General features: G+C 37.1%; 1 protein-coding gene across 1 annotated transcript in view; it reads right to left on the reverse strand.

Moving 5' to 3' along the window:
• POLR3B (RNA polymerase III subunit B) overlaps nucleotides 1-18453 on the reverse strand; it is a 139176-nt gene that overhangs the window by 42638 nt on the left and 78085 nt on the right. Inside the window, exons 19-21 of the mRNA XM_003929644.4 lie at nucleotides 14944-15071; nucleotides 3670-3879; nucleotides 1148-1306 (exon numbers count right to left, since the gene is read on the reverse strand). Of these exons, the coding sequence (XP_003929693.1) occupies nucleotides 1148-1306; nucleotides 3670-3879; nucleotides 14944-15071 (497 nt within the window). The remainder of the gene's footprint in view (nucleotides 1-1147; nucleotides 1307-3669; nucleotides 3880-14943; nucleotides 15072-18453) is intronic.

The following is an 18453-nucleotide window of genomic DNA, read 5'->3' on the forward strand; positions in this document are numbered from 1 at the left end:
AAAATGCATATCTGAATGTATCATTGCTTTTAGGATCATAATGAAAACAGTATCATGGGTTCAGCATGGTGGCTCACGCCTAGAATCCCAGCACTTTGGAAAGCTGAGGTGGGTGGAGAACTTGAGCCCAGGAGTTCAAGACCAGCCTGGGCAAGATGGTAAGACCTCATCTCTACAAAAAACCACAAAAACTTAGCCAGGCATGGTGGCATGCACCTGTTGGTCCTAGCTATCCAGGAGGTTGAAGTGGGAGAATCACCTGAGTCCGGAAGGCAGGGGTTGCAGTGAGCTGGGATTGTGCCACTGCACTCCAGCCTGGGTGACAGACTGAGACCCTGTCTCAAAAATAAAATTAATAAAATAAAATAAAGACAATAATAACATGGTTGCAAGGCCTTGCTTAGTCTGGCTCCTACCCCACATGTCACCCACCAACTCATGTATACTATGCTTCCCTTCACTCTCTTTTTAGCCACACTGGTCTTCTTTCAGATCTTTCAACTATCAAACTTCAGGACCCTTGCACAAGCATTTCTCCCTACTTAGAACACACTCTCTGACCCTCTTCTTTAGTTAACTCTTACCTATCCTTCAGATTCTAACTCACTTCCTTGGGGAAGGCCATGCTGATCTTCCTAACTAGGTAAAATGCTCTTGCAATAAAATGGCCTCATAGCTACCTATATGATTCCTTAACTTGGGTTTGTGCATGATCCTCTAATCAACGTCAGTCTCCTGCACTAGCCTGTGAGACCCAGAAGGGCAGAGGCTATTTGTTTCATCAACAAAATGCATGACAAGTTTGTAATTATCTCACAGGCGGATAAAATTCTAAAGTAGTCTGTAAGCTAAATGTGTAAACGAAGAAATGCCAGAGCAGATGCAGGGACACGGACTATTCTAAACGTTTCCTTAAGGTGACTTTTCTATGATTCAAAATTATGTCTAGAAAATTATAATTCACATAGATTACTGATAGGTAAAAACACAGTGCATAGAAAAACAGACTGAAAGGAAATTCATTAAAAATGACTGCATTGGTTGAGTTTGGACAGTGGTATTATAGGTTGTTACTTTTTTCTGCCCTTTTTGTCAAATATTCAGAAATATTACTGAATGACAAATTTCTCCTTTAAAAGCGTATTACCTGGAGAACAAATACCATCTGCATCTAAGATTTCATGTCGCCAGATGGGTTTCCTTGTAGCAGCATCCAACATGGGCCCCATCACTTTATCAAAAGTCTGATTGGTGTACCGTTTCAATGTACATTTAGCATTTTTATATACAAGGCAACGCCCAAAGCCTAAAATAAAACCAAAATGGGCATTAGAACCACCAGAAATACAAAGCTGTAAGAAAACATGGATTTGTGCTCAACAATCCACTCCCAAAACTTCTCTGTATTTGATAAAAATCGGAGACCAGTACAAACCAAATAAAAATCTGATAATCTGAAGAAGTGGTTACAGGACTTGTTCTCTATTGTCTGTTAACACTGGAATCTCTACAACCATTTTCTGCATGGAATACACCTTCTCATACTGGAGAAGGATGAGAGAAATCTAAGACTGGCACTGTGATTCTTTCAAGGACAGAGCCATACAGTACTAGAATTGGAAAGGGCCTAAGAAATCACTTGGCTTAACGTATCTCTTTTACAGGCAGTAGGAGTGAGGTTCAGAGACATTAAGTGGCCATGGTTATCCAGAGAGTTGGCAGCAGAGTTGAGAACTGTGTTGATCAGCACAAGTCCACCGATTTCTGAGCCAGGCCACACATCCTTTTGGTGCATAACTTCTGCTGACATTCCCTAGAAAGTGTTCCTCTTTAAAATTTGACATTTAGAGTGAGTTCTAAGCCAGCAAGTAAAAACATTAATTTTTCTCCAGAGAAGAGAAAGAATGAAAAAAGAAACAATCAAATTATTTTAATGGGAAAGATAGCTCTCCTCTGCCCTAAAGATTGGAGTTTAATTACATTTTTAGATTGCATTTATCTAGTGGATGAGGGGAAAGCTGTGAAATCAACAAACAAGCTAAACATTAAGCTGCCTACCAATGATTTAGAAAAATAAAAGGAAAAAAATAAGCAAAAAGGATGGAAGAAAAACCTTTGGGTGAGGCAAAAACCTCAACCACTAAATCCCTAAAAGACAAAAATCCAACAGTTGTAGAGTTACCCAAGACAGCTGTCATTCCTTCAACACTATAATTTCTTAAGAGTCTGTGGTTGCATTTCTTTCTTTTTTCCTTTGGCCAAGCAGTTATTTTAAACTGGATTCTCTTACTAATCTCCTCAGGATATACTGAGCCATGCCAGAGTTCACTTAAATAAGAAAATATCTCAGGATTAAATGTCAGTTATTACTGATGAAATAAATGCATGGCTGAAAATCCTTCACTTAACAATTTTTCACCAGAAGCAGAAATCTAAGAATGACTTTAGAAATCAATCATGTAAAAGTGGATTTATAAATAAAATCTCAGGGCTGTAATATAATTTTAAATATGAAGGTGATGGTGAGATGAAGTAACGAATTTCTACAACTGGATGTCACATGAAGACATTTGTATCTTTAAGCAAGGCCATAGTCATCATGGCTCCTAGAAAATTGTATATGGCCATGATAAATTCGGCTCAGAATGCCAGCTGGTTTGGAAACATTACATGATCTTGAATTTTTGTAGAGTAGCCATTAACTGCAACATGCTGGAGTGCAACGTGAATCTTAATTGCATAAAATCAAGAAGTGTTTTCTTCAAAGTGTAAATAGACATTTTATTTACAGGTGATAGCTTAAAAGCTAGGGACAGTAAACTCAGATCATTAAATTGGGTTGCGGAGTTTCTGACAGACATCACAAAGTCTTCAGATTTCCACATAAACGTTACCAGTTAATCAGAAAGAAAAACATTTAGTTTTAAAGCATGGCTGTTGTCATTTGGAGGAAAAAAAGAGGCATAAATTAAGTGTGGCCAACATTAATGCCAAAGGCACATGTCTAGGAGTACTATTATGGCTGCCTAGCAACTACAAAGAGGGAAGGGGAAGGCATAGTGGGTATGCCAGAAAGGAAAAGGAGAAATCGGGATTATGAATAGAGGAGTCAGACTTCAGATCAGGTGATGGCTAACAAACCAGGAAGTGGTGACTTGCGAAAGTAACTGTCAAAAACAGAAAGAAAAGTAGAAAAACTCCAAGCCAGTGTTTGTGGCTGTGTATTTTTAACTTTCGTCACTTGGCCAAAGAAGGTACCAGATTATAAGGTTATACAAATAAGAAATAGCCTTTTACATCCAAAAATTGCTACTGACCTCTCAAACTGGTCTGTTAATACACTAGATATAGTGAAAACACGTTTCTCATATATTCTAATTCCTCCTAGAAAATACACACATTCTTACATTTTTTTCTCTTTGAAGAACTGTTTCACGTAACAAATAAAATAACAAAGAAGAAAAATATTCTGTAGTAGTACATTTCAGAAATGACAAGAAAGTCAGCATTAAAACCCAACCACTTTCCTGTTTGTATATCATAAAATTCAAATAACTTGAAACTGACATTAAATATAGTTTGACACCAAGTGATTTTTACATTAATCACCCCTATATTTAATTTTGCAAAAAGCACCTTTGGCATTAAGAGTTTTGAAAATTCACTTACCTCTGTCTAAAGAGGCCTTGTTTAAAACAAGAGCATCTTCAATATCATAGCCACTATAACTCATCACAGCAACTGTTGCATTCTGTCCAGCTGGCAGTTTCTCAAATTCTATCAATTCAATGGTTTTTGTCTTAACCATGGGTTTTTGTGGATATGCTAGTAGATACATGAGAGTATCAATTCTGTTTCGCTGGTTGTATCCTATAGTACCTGCATTGATATTGGAGAAAACAAAATACAACATTCTATTATGTGAAATAACAAGGTAGTAATGAATATAAATACATTAACAACACAAATTAAAATGAAGAAAATCTTCAAGTTCAACATTTCAAAAGCAATTCTCTCATGGTAGCTAATGACTTCCAAAAGTAACTTTTCTCACTAATAAAGTCCCACAAAGAAGAAAAAATATACTCAGAGTATACTAATCTAAGTAATTTAGACTTTTTGGATTTATATTATCCCATTTGAGGGATTTAGTTTCCACTGGTTAATTTGACAAGTAAATCAATAATTCTTTATTTGGTTCTACCATGTTCCAGGCCTGCTGGGGACAGGTAATGCGAGAACAATGCCCAGTGTTTACATGCAAGAAGCTTATACAATGGATAAACAGGTATATTTCATAAAAAGAAATAAACAATTGCAAAAGTTCTAAATGAAAAAGAAAGCAGGAAAGAAGGGAAAAAAGAATGAAAAAAGAGGAATTCAAGCAAGAGCAAGGAAGAGTAAGATTGATTCATTTATTTGATGATTCACTTATTAAGCAGTTAATAAACATCTACTCTGTGCCAAACACTCAAGATAAAATGGGAAAAGGCATGGTCCCTTCCTTAAAAAATCTAGGGTACAGTCCAATCAGGGGTGGGCTCTTCCCTCCTTAGCAATCAGTCTTTCCACCTGATTGTTCCTTGGAAGGTTATTATTGGGTCACTGTCAACTGAACATGAAATCAGAAATGTTAACCCTTTCTCTCATTTCCCCTTATAAACACGCTGGGGTTCATGGACCTGCCTGAAGAAAAGTCTTTCAGTCTCCTGGGCTTGGGGACATAGAGCTGATGCTACACAGAGACCTTAAAGTTGGAAAACTCAGGCTTGCTCTGCTGTTGAGCTTGAGTGTGGGCTACTGAGCCTCTTTAACTTCTAGGTATCTCTTTTTTTCCCCTGTAAACGGCCAAGAACAGGTGTTAATGTTAGAAAAAAGAAGGTAGCTTTAAGTTTCTCTCTCTTGCACATGCTTCCACAGTGACACATACACAACACACATACCACACCACACACACACACTCCAAAGTACCTACGTGCCATTTCACAGACTTACCCTAGGGTGTGCAGACACTAAAACTCAATTATTTATTTCTTTGAACTTTTTCTCCATACTCATGTCATTAAATCAATGATGATCTCATTTTGGGGATGAAAAGAAGGTATTCAGGCTGGGCATGGTGGCTCATGCCTATATTCCCAACATTTTGGGAGGGCAATGTGGGTGGATCGCTTAAGCTCAGGAGTTTGAGACCAGACTGGGCAACTGACAAAACCATCTCTACTAAAAATGCAAAAATTAACTGGGCATGGTGGTGTGCACCTATAGTTCCAGCTACTTGGGTGGCTGAGGCATGAGAATCGCTTGAGCCCAGGAAGTGGAGGTTGCCACGAGCTAATATCACACCACTACACTCCATCACGGGCAACAGAGCAAGACCCTGTCTCAAAAAAAAAAAAAAAAAAAAGAAGAAGAAAAAAAGAAAATAAACCATTAAAACAGCAAAAATGATACAGTACTCCTTGACAATTACTATTTAAAGAAATAATAAATATGTAGGGAATACCTAGCAGAGTGCCAGGCTTATTACAGATGCTCAATAAATGTCATGTGAATTAAACTGAAGAATCCCATTACACTTTTTATGACAGTATGTCTGTGCTTAAATCTCTAAAAACTTAACAAGATTCAGCTGAAAAACAAGTCAAACTGAACATCATGAACTTTTTATCGAGTTTGCACTATAAAGTGCCAATTAATTATGCTATTTTAGTGGCAACTAATAAACTGGGCAGGATACCTGGCAACAGATCACTTACTGTTTTAGAAATAAGATTACTACTGCTGGGATTATGGTAAAGTTCACTGACAATAAGTTTGTCCTTTTATATGAAATCATTTAAAATTTATGTTGAGATTCCAGCTCCAATTGTATACTTTACTCAGCTGGAGACAAGCGTTCAAGCAATGTCCCACCAGGCTGCCAAACATGTCTTCTGAAACCTGAGACATGCATTATTATGCAGCAGGGAAGCACAAGTGGCTGCACCTCTAAAGAATGGTGAAAAAGACTGGATCCTGCTATAAATTGTGCTACCAGGCCTAGAACATAATTCTCAGGCATTACAACTGACCACTGAAGGGATGAACAACAAAATAGTTTAGCAAATGTATGGTGCTTATGACATCAAAAAGTTTTCTCTCAAGGCTTTTTGAAGAAATTGTGAGAGTATACATGCACATCCATTTTTAGCAACACCGACTATGGGTGTGTAAATTAAAATGTTAAAATAGGATTTGTAAACTATGATTTCTATATCATAAAACTTTAAAATGCCATCAGATTCCCATATTTTTATAAAAATTATTAATGACTGACTAGTTAATTTGCCAATAAGCAATAGGCAAGCAAATGATAAGGACTGCCTGTGTTAAGCACATGCTGAAACTGATTCTATTACTTCTTTCAGCTTCCTTAAAAAGGGCATTACATGTATACATACACATATAAAACAACACAAGGAGAATATCTATAAGCTGCATTCTACTTCTATTATCCTATTTTGCTGTAACTATGGTCTCCAATGATTTCCTTTACTAAGACATAATCTTTCTTAAAAAGCCATATTTTCTTGGTAACAACTTTCTTAAGAAGTCAAAAGTTGGCACTGCCAGGTATACAAACGTAGGTTAAAATACTGAAGAAGTGCTTTTGTATAAGGTGGTATGAAAAAGGTTAGTAAGGAAGAATGTAAACAGCTTAGAAAATGTATGCTGAAAAAATTAAAATGAAGTTTTATGCATTTAGCTATTTTTTCCTGTCTTCTTTTGCCCAATTTTCTCTCCCTCCCTCTCTCTCCCCCCACCCCACCCCACTCTCTCTCCTTCTCCCTCTTCCTATCCCTCTCTCTCTTTCTTTCACCTAGGCTGGAATGCTGTGTTATAATCTCAGCTCACAGCAACCTCCGCCTTCTAGGTTCAAGTGACTCTTGTGCCTCAGCCACCCTAGCTGGAATTACAGTTGTGTGCCACCACACCCAGCTAATTTTTGTACTTTTAGTAGAGACGGTGTTTCACCATGTTCACTAGGCGAACTCCTCAACCTCAAGTGATCCATCTGCCTGCTTCAGCCTCCTAAAGTGCTGAAATTCCGCACCTAGTCACAATTTTCTTCTAAATCAGTATTTTTGAATACAATAAACTTCATCCATTTAAAGTGTACAAATTAATGAGTTCTGATAGATATATATACCTGCGAAACCACCACTATAGTCAAGATCCAGAACATTTCTAACCCCCAAAAGATCCCTCCCTTTGTTCCTCACCTCAGGAAACCACTGATCTGTTCTGTATCATTACAGATTAGTGTACATTTTCTAGAATTTTATATAAATGGAATTACACAGTATCTGCTTATTTAGGATAATCATTCTGAGATTTATCCATATGGTTGAATATCATAGTTCATTCTTTTTATGGCTTAGGATTGTATAAATATACATTTTGTTCAACCATTCACCTGCTGATGAATATTTGCATCGTTTCCAGTTTTTGGCTACTGTGAATAAAACTGCTACACACATTCACGTACAAGTCTTTGTATGTTTTCATTACTTTGGGTAAATATTTAACACCTAGGAATGAAATTTCTGGGTTGTTTGGCAAAGGTATAGTTAACTTCAAGAACATTCCAAAGAATTTTCCAGAGTGATTATATCACTTTACATTTCCACCAGCATTTCGGTTGCTCTATATCCTCACCAACACTTAATATGTCAGTCTTTTTAATTTTAATCATTCTGAGTGTGTAGTATTATCTTTTAAGATAGGGGTCTTAATTTGCATTTATCTGGTAACTCATAATGCTGAACACAGTTTCATGTGCTTACTTGGTCATTCCAAAACTTTGTGAAGTGCTTGGCTTTGTTTTTATTTTGTCCATCTTTTAATTGGGTTGTCTTATTATTGAAGTGTTCTTTATATATACTTGAATACAAATCCTTTATCAGCTATATGTATTGCAAATACTTTCTCCCATTCTATGGTTTGCACTCTCATATTTTTTTTTTTTTTTTTAGATGGAGTCTCACTCTGTCACCCAGGCTGGAGTGCAATGGTGCAGTATCACTCACTACAACCTCAACTCCCAGGTTCAAGCAATTCTCCTGCCTCAGGCTCCTGAGTAGCTGGGACTACAGGCATGCGCCACCACACCTGGTTAATTTGTATTTTTAGTAGAGACAGGGATTCACCATGTTGGTCCAGCTGGTCTGGAACTCCTGACCTAGTGATCCGCCTGCCTCAGCCTCCCAAAGTGCTGGGATTACAAGTGTGAGCCACTATGCCTGGCCTGCATTTTCATATTCTTAACAGTGTTTTTCTGAGAGCAAAAGTTTAATTTTGAGAAAATCAATTTTTATACTTCGTACTTTTTATTTTGAGATGGAGTCTTGCTCTGTTGCCCAGGCTAGAGTACAGTGGCACGATCTCAGCTCACTGCAACCTCTGCCACCCAGGTTCAAACAATTCTCCTGCCTCAGCCTCCCAAGTAGCTGGGATTACAGGCACTGTGTCTGGCTAATTTTTGTATTTTTAGTAGAGATGGGGTTTCACCATCTTGGCCAGGCTGGTCTTGAACTTCTGACCTAGTGATCCACTCACCTCGGCTTCCCAAAGTGTTGGGATTACAGGCGTGAGCCACTGCACCCAGCCTACTTTGTACTCTTTATGTAAAAAAATCTTAGCTTACCTCAAGTTGTGAAGGTTTTCACCTAGATTTCCTTCTTTAAGTGTAATGGTTTTAGCTCTTACATTTAGGGCTATGATACATTTTGTGTTAATTTTTATACTCTATAAGGTAGAAGTTAATGTTCCTTTTTTCCATATAAGTATACAGACATTTATTTTGGTGAAAAGACTTTACTCTCCATTGGATTGCTTTGACACATTCATTGGAAATCAATTGCCCATAAACATTTGCGTCTATTTCTGAACTCTTGATTGCAGTTCCATTGACCTATATGTCTACCCTCTGTCAACATCATACTGTATTACTGTAGCTTTATAGTAAATCAAAATCAGGTTGTATAAATCCTCCAATTTATTCTTTGTTTCAAAATTCTTTTCAAAAATCTACTGCTGATTCCTTAATGATTTTAACATTCTCAGAGATTCATTCATTCATTCATTTTTGAAACATGACTTACTACATTCCCTACTAATCTGGCACTATGCAAGTCACAAAGGATATACAGTTGACCCTTGAACATGGATTTGAATTGTGAGGGCCCACTCATATATGGATTTTCTTTTGCCTCTACCACCCGAGACAGCAAGACCAATCCCTTCCTTCCTCTACACCTCAGCCTACTCAATGTGAAGACGATGAGGATAAAGACCTTTATGATAATCCATTTCCACTTAATGAAAAATAAATATATTTTCCTTATAATCTTAATAACATTTTATTTTATCTAGCTTATTTTAATTGTACATATCGCATACAAAGTAAGTGCTAATTGACTATGTTATTGGTAAGGCTTCCAGTCAACAGTAGGCTATTAGTAGTTAGCTTTGGGGGAGGCAAAAGGTATACATGGATTTTCAACTATAAGAAGAGTCAGTGCTCCTAACACCTGTGTTGTTCGAGAATCAACTGCAGCACAGGCTGAGAATCCTTAGTCCAAAAATCCAAAGTCCAAAATGCTCCTAAATCAGAAACGTTCTGAGTGCCAACATGTCGACACAAGTGGAAAACTCCACACCTGACCTCAGGTACCGGGTTGTAGTCAAAACTCAGTCAAACTTTGCCTCATGTACAAAATTATTAAAAATATATAAATTATCTTTAGGCTATGTGTATATGAAACTTAAATGAATTTCGTGTTTACACTTGGGTCCCATCCCCAAGACAGCTTATTATGTATATGCAAATATTTCAAAATCCAAAAACTCCAAAATCGGAAACACTCCTGGTCCTAAGCATTTCAGTTAAGAGATATTCAACCTGTAATAGATAATGAAGCTCCTGACTTCAAGGGGCTTATAATTTACATTCTACCAGAAAAGGCAGCCTGATCATGATCCACAATGGACAGGAAAAAAATGAAGGAAGAAGTTAGTTTTGGTTGAGATAAATTAAGTTTTATAGGCAACATTACACAGAAGACACAGAAAACCTTTTGTATGTTACTTAACAAAACCAGAATTCAGTTTCCTTGTTAGAAAAACAACAACAAAAGGTATGTATTATATTTCAAAGGATTATTATTGTTATTCAAAAAAAATGAGCCAGGCGCAGTGGCTCATGCCTGTAATCCCAGCACTTTGGGAGGCTGAGGTGGGCAGATCATGAGGTCAGGAGTTCAAGACTAGACTGGCCAACATGGTTAAAACCCACCTCTACTAAAAAATACAAAAATTAGCTGGGCATGGTGGCTCGAACCCGTAATCCCAGCTACTTGGGAGGCTGAGGTAGGAGAATTGCTTGAACCGGGACCCGGGAGGTGGATGTTGCAGTGAGCCGAGATCACACCACTACACTCCAACCTGGGCTACAGAGCAAGACTCTATCTTAAAAAACAAAAACAAAAACAAAAACACAAAAAACAAACAAACAAACAAAAGGGGTGGGCACGGTGGCTCACATTTGTAATCCTAGCACTCTGGGAGGCCAAAGCAGGCAGATCACCTGGGGTTGGAGTTCAAGACCAGCCAAGCCAACATGGTGAAACCCTGTATCTACTAAAAATAAAAAATAAAAAAAATTAGCTGGACATGGTGGCATGCGTCTATAGTCTCAGCTACTTGGGAGGCTGAGGCAGGAGAATTCCTTGAACTCAGAAGCAGAGGATTCAGTGAGCTGTGATTGTCCACTGTACTCCAGCCTGGGTGACAGTGAGATTCCATCTCAAAAAATAATAATAATAATAATGTATGTAAAGAATTTGGATACTCAATAAGTGGGAACATTCTTTGACCAATATTAACAATATTAGTAATAATAAAAATATATACCTTATTACCCTGCAATATCATCCATTTTACCTCCCACTCAAACCTACATACTAAACTTGGTATACTCAATTTTACCTCTATATATTCAATGCTAACATTCTAGTCTTAGGAAATACCACATAAGCTTATTCCTAAAATAGTTACAATAATTTAAAAAAAATTTTAACCAATAGCAGAATTCAAATGGACAAAGAATAAATATGCTAAAAATCAAATCAAACAGAAAGGGGAAAGACATGTAGAATAAAACAAAATTTTACGTGGATCTTTGTATGTTGTGTTTTTAGTGCCTCAAAATTCTCCAGCCTATTTCTAGTACATCTCAGCCTACTGTAAAGTGGGGAGCATAAAGGAAGAAACTATTTAGGAATAGAATCTATTAAAAACAAATACAAAAACAGAAGCTGCTTTCACTCCTAAGCTTAAAAAAAATCCCCGTAGTTTGGAGTTGCAGGGGGAAGGGGTGGTGAGAAGAAGCCACTGGTGAGGGCTGGGAAGGTCTATGCTGCATATTCATTAATTGAGCTGATAGTGACTGAAGATCCTTTTACACAGGAGAAAGTGTTCTACTAGAGGACTGCCAACTAATAAATGGGCAGGATATGAAAGTATGGCTCATATGAACTTGGCATCGAGTGCCGATGAGAGGACACAAACTGTGGCTCCAACACACAGCCCTTGCTGGTAGTGATGAGTGAGTGACCTGGAGATCCTGCCATTTCCAGACGCCCACCTGACTTCTTGCTGAGCCATGTCACAACAACACACACAGCCATATCCATGAAGTGCTTCTCAGTGGCACAGTAAGACGCTGTGTGGAAACTTGAACTTTATTAATAATTTAAAGTGCCTAGGATTTAAGAAACACCTTCTGCTGGTGTTTTATAGTGGATTAGCTCTCTCTTATATACAAGGTTAAGGCTTTCCATCTCTGTGGTTTGTGCTGGACTTGTGTCTCCTTCATAGGGATAGAAAATGACTTTCTCTCATTTCTTCACTATCTTGGGAGGAGTGGGAGGGACAGAAGGGAATGGTAGATAGCAAATTTTCCAGATTGGCTAGAATATTTAGTGAATTAATTCTGAGCTACTATCTTCCATGTTATACATGGACCAGCAGACAGATGAATAGCAAGTAAAATATTATTTTAGAAAATCCACATAGAATTTCTGAATTTAAATAATCTTCAGTAATGGCTCATAGTAAAAATAGGATAGAGTGTGAGTTTCAGGTATCAGCTGTCAAGACTGCAAGGAATTCAAATGATCCAGAGAAGTTCTACTCAAAGTGCAAAGTCTGCGTTACAGACCTGGCTATCTGCTATGGATTTTCTCCCTCTGCCGACCTTTTTCCTTTTGTCATTTTTCATGCAGACTTTGCTCAGTACTTCTGCAGCTATTTCAGTGTCCACAGAGAAATGCTGCTGCGTTATATGCCAACTCTAAATGTACTTTTATCTTACTGCTTTTCTTTCCAGTCAGGTGTTTTATAATAACAAACAGTAACAAAGGCTTTTTTTAATTACTTAAAATATTCAGTGGCTTTTGTCTTCCTAGCGTCAGCAGTAACGTCAGAGGATTGTATCCAAGGAGCTAAATGTGCAGGACCCAGGGTCAGAGCAGCTGAATACACCAACCTCAGAAAACACAGACAATGAATTGCAAATGACACTCAAAACAAAACGAGAAAAAAAACCTTCACACAGAAAACTACAAAAGAACTCTACAGACACTGAATTGGCTTTCTGTACACACTGATCCTGCTTAACTGTGTGTGGTAACTAACCAAACGCTTCAGATACTCATGGCCACATATAAAGGGTTTTTCTTTTCTTTATTTTGTGTGTGTGGGGGGGAGAGGAGTTATAAATATAAAAATATTTCTTTCCTTCAAGTCTATTCTTTATTTTTTAAAAAAGCTTCACTACGGCGAGATAGCTGCAGCTCTTTCTGTTTCGATCTTCAAACACACTAAAGAGTGGCATTAGTGATGAAGTGATTAGTCTTCCGTTAATTCTGCTGAAGGTTCTACACAAAAGGTATATTGTTTCAGCTGGGATTCACATCATGAAACAAAATGGTTTGGTAAACCCAATAGAAGTGATAGCCCTTTCATGACACACAGGGTTCAGTACTGTATATTTCAACTTGTTAGCAAGTCAGAAGCACAAGCGGGAAATCAGCCTACACTGCTACTGAGGATGAATGGGAAAGGCTAAATTGATGAGCTGCTGTTTAGATTTTCCCACTGGGAATTATTCTCAACTGTCCAGGCATTACATCATTCAGGTAAATGGCAGCAGGACAAAATGCTTTTTATTTCTTTGTAGCTAACCAGAGGGCAATATAAAAACTTGAAAAGAAATATATCTACTCTCTATCCATAATGAAGAAATAGGGTTTCTTAATTGCCAAGCTATGGTCAGTTGCAGCTGGTTGTTGGTAACTGAGGAGCTAAATGCATTCTGGTTGTCACCCAAAGGCAATGCAAACGCTTCCCTCTCTACATTTTTAGTTTCTTTATGAAGCTCTTTGAATTATACTTGAAATCAAAGACAACCATCATATTGGGGTGACGGGCATATACAAAAATAAAATTTACTAAATGCATCAGGATTTAAATGATTTTTAAAAACATTTCAGGCCAGGTGTGATGGTTCCTGCCCGTAATCCTACCACTTTGGGAGGCCAAGGTGGGTGGATCACCTGAGGTCAGGAGTTCGAGACCAGCCTGGCCAACATGGAGAAACCTCGTCTCTACTAAAAATACAAAATTAGCCAAGCATGGTGGTGCATGCCCGTAATCCCAGCTACGTGGGAGGCTGAGGCAAGAGAATTGCTTGAACCTGGGAGGCGGAGGTTGCAATGAGCCAAGATTGCAGCATCACACTCAAGCCTGGGCAACAAGAACAGAACTCCATCTCAAAACAAATTTTTTTTTCAAAAAGCTTTATAGTAAAACTTTTTTTTTTTTTTTTTTTTTTTTTTTGGGCAGGGTCAGGGAGCACTGATTTTCTCTCCATATTACCTTCAAGATAAAACTCAAATTCCTCAATATATGACACCTCCCGTGCACACCTCTGTACCATGCTACACTAGGAAGCTACACCAAAGTACCAAAACCTCTTATGCCATACTTGGTCACACTTCCATACCTTCAAAAATACTCAGTCTTCCAAAACTCAGCTCAGCTCTATCCTTCAGAAACAAACCAATCTCACTTTAAGTGATCCTCCTCCTCTAATTTCCTTACATTTTGGTTGTCAATTACAGCATTTATTACATCACATTGAGTTACTGTTTTATTTGTTGGTCTCTCCTGCTAGACTCTGAACTCCCTGAGCACTCTGCCTCATCTCTCTATTTTCAGGCTCTAGCCTCATGTCAGGTCTACAGTTATGCTCAATAAATGTTACAAGTCAATGAATGAATAAATTAACAGATGAAAGAGAAGAAAAATAGAAAAGAAGGAAAATAAATTCAGGAACTAGTATGACATGAATTGGATAAGTTTTAGGAGTACAGTAGCAATTGCAAGGGTATAATGGGTTCAGGGATTGTCAACCAGGCAATTACCAGGTACATTCGAATAGACATTGTAAATCTTTATCTTTCTTCTTTTTCCCTCTTCCTCCTTAATCTTCAGTTTTTCTGCCCTTTCTCCCATCTCTCATGGTTAACAAGTTACATTTTATAGGGCTTTTTTCTTTATATGTATCCCTTATAATTCTGTGACATTTATTATATATTGCTTTGTTTGGTCAAGGAAACAAATTCAAAGAGGTTTTCTCCATTTTTGCTTATGCTTTAGACATGGCAGGACACCAACCCTTGCAGAGTTCCATAGGTAACTCCCTGGGCTTGGTAACCCTCCCAGTACCTGATCCGTTTAAACATACAATACTGGTGAAGCAGGAATAAAGATATAAGACTTTTTCCAAAAGTATTTCCAAGTATTTACGACCAAGTTTCAAGAAGGAAATCTTACCCATGGCTTGTTTCCCCATGGCACACTGGTAAGTGTTTCTCGGGGACTGGTTATGGTGAGGGTATGGAATCAGTCCAGCACACACGCCAAGAAGAGTGAAGGGTTCAATCTCCAAGTGGGTGGTGTCTCTAACAAGTTAAGTAAGAATCAGATATCTTAAGCATCAACTGCAAAAGTAAGTGTCTCTTAGTGGTATAAAAATATTGTTAACTAGGTCCCCAAGGGATTTACGAGTCAATAAAATTCAACGCTTGTAAAACTGGTAAAAAAAAAAATACTTAAATACAATGACACATAAGAACTTGTACTTAACACATAAATTACTATACTCAACATATAGAAATATATTGACATTCATATGGATGAATAGCCTAATTTTCCTCATTCTTCTGACATGTATCAGTTAGTACATTGTTATCACCATTTTAAAGTGGAATATACCTCCTTTAAGAATAGTTACTATAGGCCAGACATGGTGGCTCACACCTGTAATCCCAGCAATTTGGGAGGCCGAGGCAGGTGGATCATCTGAGGTCAGAAGTTTGAAACCAGCCTGGCCAACATGGTGAAACGTTGGCTCTACTAAAAATATATAAAAACTTAGCCAGGCATGGTGGTAGGTGCCTGTAATTCCAGCTACTCAGGAGACTGAGGCAGGAGAATCGCTTGAACTCAGGAGATGGAGGTTGCAGTGAGCTGAGATCACACCACGCCACTGCACTCCAGCCTGGGTGATAGAGCAAGACTATCTCAAAAAAAAAAAAAAAAAAAAAAAAAAAAGAATAGTTACTATAGACCTACAGGGACCAATACCAAAGCCATTAGATAATTGTGGATACTGAGCACTTGAAATGCTAACTTAATTTTAATTACTTTAAATTTTAAAACTCAAACTGAAATTTAACTCAGTTCAGTTATTTAAAACCTTTCATCTTGGATCAACTTACATTTATGAATCTTTTTAAAGTTTAAATGTTTTGAAATCAGATCAAGTACTTCTGATAAAAAACTGGCATCCAAATTGAAATGTGCTGTAAGTGCATACCAGATTTTGAGGACTTATATAGTAGGAAAAAAGTGTAAAATATCTCATTAGTTTTATATTAATTAAATGTTGACATGATAATATTTCGGATACACTGACAAATAAAAATGTTTAAAATAATTTTACCTGTTTCTTTTTATCTTTTTAATGTGGCTTTCGAAGTTATATAAGTGGCTTGCATTTTATTTTACTGGACAGCTCTGCTGTAGATAGTACTGGACACAAAGTAAGATTTTACCTAGTAGATGTCAGAATCTTGGTGACTTTCATAATATATTTCTGCAGAAAATTCAGGTTTTTTTGGCCAAATGATAAAGCAACTCAGATGTGTTAATAGGAAAGATTACCCAGATTAATTACAGGTCTTTGTGGAAAGTACCAGATGTGACATCCAGATCTGTGATATCTGTGGACCCGCTATTTCTCCCTCAAGTGTTTGTGAAGCATAACCTTAAAAATTTCAGTGGTTTACAGCACCTGTGAACAGAAGTGATGTTCAAGAAACCAGGTCCCAACCCATCAATTGAATATACCTGGTAAAACATCTCCCATTTATCCAGTTATTCATCAATTTTTTTTTTCAAAACACATGTATTAAATTATGTCCCTAGTTTGATGAGACAAGGTGCTTTCCATGTATTTCTTGGTTTAAAGAGTATTGTTTTGATCTTACGACCTAGCAGAACCCCAAACTTCTCAGACAAGTAGGAAGGGAAAAAAACTTCCTTTATCAAGAAGGAAGGGAAAAGACTCTAGGTTTTGTTTTGCTTTTTTCTTTAAAGAGCATGAACTTATAGCTACATTTTATAGTCCAGAAGAAAACAGATTTTCTTTTAAATGTACTGTTTTAAATATTGGCCAAGTTGACATTCTCCATCTAAGTAAAAACCAATTTTTCAGATGTTAAGATTGGACTGAGTTGAAAAATGAAAAGAAACATCTGAAGTTTTTTTCTTCTACTGTAACATACATAAAATCATATAGTATCCAATAATTACTAGGAGCCCAAACACTCTAGATTCTGATTTTACGAAAAAGAAAATAAAATTATTCTCTTTAAAATCATCAGTTTAGAAACTGAACAGGAATTGAGAAATAAAAAAAAATTTTTTTTGAGACAGAGTTCACAATTGTTCTCCAGGCTGGAGTGCAATGGTGCAATCTTGGCTCACTGCAACCTCCACTTCTGGGTTCAAGCAATTCTTCTGCCTCAGCCTCCCGAGTAGCTGGGATTACAGGCATCCGCCACCATGCCTGGCTAATTTTGTATTTTTACAAAATTAAGAGACAGGGTTTCTCCATGTTGGTCAGGCCAGTCTCAAACCCCTGACCTCAGGTGATCCACCTGCCTCGGCCTCCCAAAGTTCTGAGATTATAGGCATGAGCCACTGTGCCTGGTCAAGATTTTTTATTCACTGTGTATAAAGCACTTAAATTCAGTTCGAATGAAAACTAAGTAATCTGTTGTTTACAATAGTGGAAAAATCGGAAACTGCCTAAATATTCATCAGTAGAAAACTAGTTAATAAACTAAATACGTGTAGGTAGATAATGTAATAACAATCAGCAATTAAAATATATATACATATATTTATATATATACAGTCACACACCACATAACGCTTTGGTCAACAACAGACTGCATAAATGACGGTGGTTCCAAACAATTATAATACTGCATTTCTACTGTATTTTTTCTTTGTTTAGATATGTTTCGACACACCAATACTTACCATTGTGTCACAACTGTCTACAATACTCAGCAGAGTTATATGCTGTACAGGTTTGTAATCTAGAAACAACAGGCTTTAGCATATAGCCTATGTGTGTAGTAGGTGACAGATATCACCTAGGTTTAAGTACACTATGATGGTCACATCATGAAATCACCTGACAACAAATTTCTCAGAATGCATCCCCATCATTAAGTGACACATGACTGTGTATACAAATATACAAGTATATAAATATATATACTAATATGGAAAATGTCCAGAATATATTGGTAAGTTTCAAAATCAAGACACTGGAAATGCTATCATTGTTTTATAAACACACATTGTGTGGAATCATGTATGTATGTTTGTTCTCAGAAAAACAATCTAGAATAGTACATAAGAAATTATTAGCATTGGTGACTTCTGGAGGATAGAGTCTGGTGGGATGGCAAAGGAAAGGGATTCATTCTTCGTACTTAATGCATTTCTACATTAAAAAAAATAAGTATAAATTAAATAATACAAAAATTTCTACATTTTAAAAATGAAATTAATTCGATGTATGGAATAGCTTGGTAACTGGGTAATGCTGAGAGTTATATTCATTTAGATCAATGAAAAACCAGATGAAAATCCCTGGCTTCATGAAGCTTCTAGTGAGGGGAGACAGACAGTACATAGATACATCAGTAAAACACCCATTTTACTACATAGTACTAGGCGCAAGAAGGAAAAATAAAAAGGAGC

This window comes from Saimiri boliviensis, chromosome 7 (assembly GCF_048565385.1).
Source record: "Saimiri boliviensis isolate mSaiBol1 chromosome 7, mSaiBol1.pri, whole genome shotgun sequence".
Lineage (NCBI taxonomy): Eukaryota > Metazoa > Chordata > Mammalia > Primates > Cebidae > Saimiri > Saimiri boliviensis.